Source organism: Trichomonas vaginalis, chromosome VI, assembly GCF_026262505.1.
Source record: "Trichomonas vaginalis G3 chromosome VI, whole genome shotgun sequence".
Classification (NCBI taxonomy): Eukaryota; Parabasalia; order Trichomonadida; family Trichomonadidae; genus Trichomonas; species Trichomonas vaginalis.
Genome location: NC_067208.1, coordinates 4,681,672 through 4,685,622, shown reverse-complemented (window position 1 = coordinate 4,685,622; position 3,951 = coordinate 4,681,672). Strand labels below are relative to the sequence as shown.

The 3,951-nt window shown below is 31.9% G+C and overlaps 1 protein-coding gene across 1 annotated transcript, besides 1 other annotated feature; it reads left to right on the top strand.

Annotated features, from left to right (window-relative positions):
* Positions 1 to 3,951: part of a mobile genetic element that runs on past both edges of the window.
* TVAGG3_0805810 (His-Me finger endonucleases family) lies at positions 344 to 1,048 on the top strand (the record flags this gene model as incomplete). Its single annotated transcript, XM_051247509.1, has 1 exon — positions 344 to 1,048. One exon carries the CDS (start codon positions 344 to 346, stop codon positions 1,046 to 1,048), a length of 705 nt encoding a protein of 234 aa, XP_051082984.1.

Here is a 3,951-nt window from a genome sequence, read left to right as displayed (position 1 = left end):
TGTCTCATAAAATACAACAAGACCTTTGTCATCTATGACGTACTTACCGAAAACATTGCTTATATTCTTTAACCATGAAATAACATCCTCATTCATGCTGTCAAACATGAAGTAAGGTCTTACATACTCTTCACTTATAAGATACTCCACAAAATACTTGTTAAGCTCTATGTCCTCGTGAGCGATTTCATTAGGTTTGATATTAGTTCCTTTTGTCATTGCTGTCATGTACTTCACTCTCATAGTTCCTTTCAATAGCGTAAAAATACTTCATTGTTTCATAACTGCTCTAAATTCTGTTCAAAATTCGTACAACATAACTTTTTAACATTAGTGAAAGAACATGAGCGAAACAACAACATCTAACATTACAGAAGAAGTCAATGACAATGCTGATGAAAACATTACAGAAGGAGCTAGTGAAAATATTGACGAGTTCAGTGAGGAAGAAGATATTGAGGACGTCAATGAGAACGTTAGTGGGGAACAAACTCAATGGGAAACATTGAGAAATCATGAAGATTATGAGATTTGTACGACATATCCTTTTACTATTCGTCGAAAGAAAAACAAACATATTAAGAGTGAATGCTTAAATAATCATGGTTATATTGAGCTTAGTTTAAACAACAAAACACATTTAAAGCATAGAATTATTGCAGAACAGTGGATTGAAAATCCAAACAATTTGAAAGAAATAGACCATATAAATCATGATAGAACGGACAACAGAATCTCAAACCTTCGTTGGTGTTCTAAATCTGAAAACAATAGAAATAAAAGCAAGTATGGCGATATAGTTTATGAGTTCGTTGATGAAATATCTGACGAAGCTGTTGAAATAACAGCTTATGGTAAGCATTCGTTTGAGTTCTACTACTATGTTGAGAATGAGGACGCATTCTATTATTATACAGGTCTTAACTATCGAAAACTTCATATAAACTTTACAAAAACAGGTGCTGCTTATGTTTGTATGATAGATACAGAAAACAAGAGAGTAATCTTATGCATAAACAAATTCAAACGCTTGTACGGCTTCATGTAGGACAAACATTATTTTTCAACACTAACGCCAACACGTAGGACAAACATTCATGACTAACATTACTGTATAACATAAATGATTTGTCATGATTTCATCGTAAATGTTTTGTCATGATTTCATCGTATATGTTTTGTCAAAACTTCTTCGTAAATGTTTTGTCATGATTTCATCGTATATGTTTTGTCATGATTTCATCGTATATGTTTTGTCATGATTTCATCGTATATGTTTTGTCATGATTTCATCGTATATGTTTTGTCATGATTTCATCGTATATGTTTTGTCATGACTTCATCGTAAATGTTTTGTCATGATTTCATCGTATATGTTTTGTCATGATTTCATCGTAAATGTTTTGTCATGACTTCATCGTATATGTTTTGTCATGATTTCATCGTAAATGTTTTGTCAAAACTTCATCGTACATGTTTTGTCATGATTTCATCGTATATGTTTTGTCATGATTTCATCGTAAATGTTTTGTCATGAATTCTTCGTATATGTTTTGTCATGATTTCATCGTAAATGTTTTGTCAAAACTTCATCGTACATGTTTTGTCATGAATTCTTCGTAAATGTTTTGTCATGATTTCATCGTAAATGTTTTGTCAAAACTTCATCGTACATGTTTTGTCATGATTTCATCGTATATGTTTTGTCATGATTTCATCGTATATGTTTTGTCATGACTTCATCGTAAATGTTTTGTCATGAATTCTTCGTATATGTTTTGTCATGATTTCATCGTAAATGTTTTGTCAAAACTTCATCGTACATGTTTTGTCATGATTTCATCGTATATGTTTTGTCATGATTTCATCGTATATGTTTTGTCATGACTTCATCGTAAATGTTTTGTCATGATTTCATCGTAAATGTTTTGTCATGAATTCTTCGTAAATGTTTTGTCATGATTTCATCGTATATGTTTTGTCAAACATGAACGTATATGTTTTGTCAAACATGAACGTATATGTTTTGTCAAAACTTCTTCGTATATGTTTTGTCATGATTTCATCGTATATGCTTTGTCATGACCTCATCGTATATGTTTTGTCATGATTTCTTCATCGTATATGCTTTGTCAAGGTTTCTTCGTAAATGTTTTGTCATGACCTCATCGTAAATGTTTTGTCATGACCTCATCGTAATGAGTGTAAATGATCCAAAAATAATGTTTATGTTAGAATGTTAGATCTAACACCTTTTCTAACATGTTTTCTAACATGACCTCATGGAACTTAAACGTATATGTTTTGTTATGACCTCATGGAACTTAAACGTATATGTTTTGTCATGACCTCATCGTAAATGTTTTGTCATGACCTCATCGTAAATGTTTTGTTATGATTTCATGGAACTTAAACGTATATGTTTTGTCAAAACTTCTTCGTAAATGTTTTGTTATGATTTCATGGAACTTAAACGTAAATGTTTTGTTATGTCCTCATCGTAAATGTTTTGTCATGATTTCATCGTAAATGTTTTGTGAAGAATATAACAACCGCCTGAATTCAGACGGTTGGTTTTTATACAAAATTCACACAGGAAAATTCTTGAGTTTTGGTTGAAAGAATACGGTCAAGCCAAAAGTGGCTCGACCTCAAAACAAACATTTTATGAGTTTACTAAGGCATTTATGAATGAATTCAAAGGTATTTGCATACATCCTGACCTCGTTCATTTTGTTGTTGAATTCAGCAAAAATAATGTTTACGTTATGACTTCATCGTATATGCTTTGTTGAACTTAAACGTAAATGTTTTGTCATGATTTCATCGTATATGTTTTGTCAAGGTTTCATCGTATATGCTTTGTCAAACATGAACGTATATGTTTTGTCATGATTTCTTCGTAAATGTTTTGTCAAGACTTCATCGTAAATGTTTTGTCATGATTTCATCGCAAATGATTTGTCATGATTTCTTCGTTTATGTTTTGTCAAAACTTCTTCGTACATGTTTTGTCATGACTTTTTCATCGTAATGAGCGTAAATCAGACAAAAATATATTTTAGGTGAAGAGGTGAGATCTCACCTCTTTTCTCACCTCTTTTCTCACCTCAGCCGCTAAGCGGCGAGACCCAAAGGGTCTTGAATTTTCATGATTTCTTCATCGTAATGAGTGTATATGTTTTGTCATGATTTCATCGTATATGTTTTGTCGTGATTTCTTCGTATATGTTTTGTCAAAACTTCTTCGTATATGTTTTGTCATGATTTCTTCGTATATGTTTTGTCAAACATGAACGTAAATGTTTTGTCATGACTTCATCGTAATGAGTGTAAATGATTTCATATAATTGCTTACCTCGGAAAACCGAGAGAAGAGATTCCATATGAAAATCGCAAGAATTTGGCTCCTGGTTTGAAATATTATTATGTTCATAGACTTCATCGTTTATGTTTTGTCAAACATGAACGTAAATGTTTTGTCATGACTTCATCGTACATGTTTTGTCATGATTTCATCGTATATGCTTTGTCATGATGATTTCATCGAAACTAAACGTATATGTTTTGTCATGATTTCATCGTACATGTTTTGTCATGATTTCATCGTATATGTTTTGTCAAGATTTCATCGTAATGAGTGTAAATGAACCAAAAATAATGTTTACGTTCATGTTTGACAACACAGCAGGGGAAGGCATTTATGAATTATTTTTGAAGAACTGAAGGTGTCACTACGTCACCATGTGTCACTCGGTTAATGAACTTCTCTGAAAAAATGAGACAACATGACATTTTGACAACACAGCAGGGGAAGGCATTTATGAATTATTTTTGAAGAACTGAAGGTGTCACCAGGTCACCAGGTCACCAGGTAATTTAACTTCTCTGAAAAAATGAGACAACATGACATTTAGACAACAACACAGGAAATAAATGTTTACGTACATG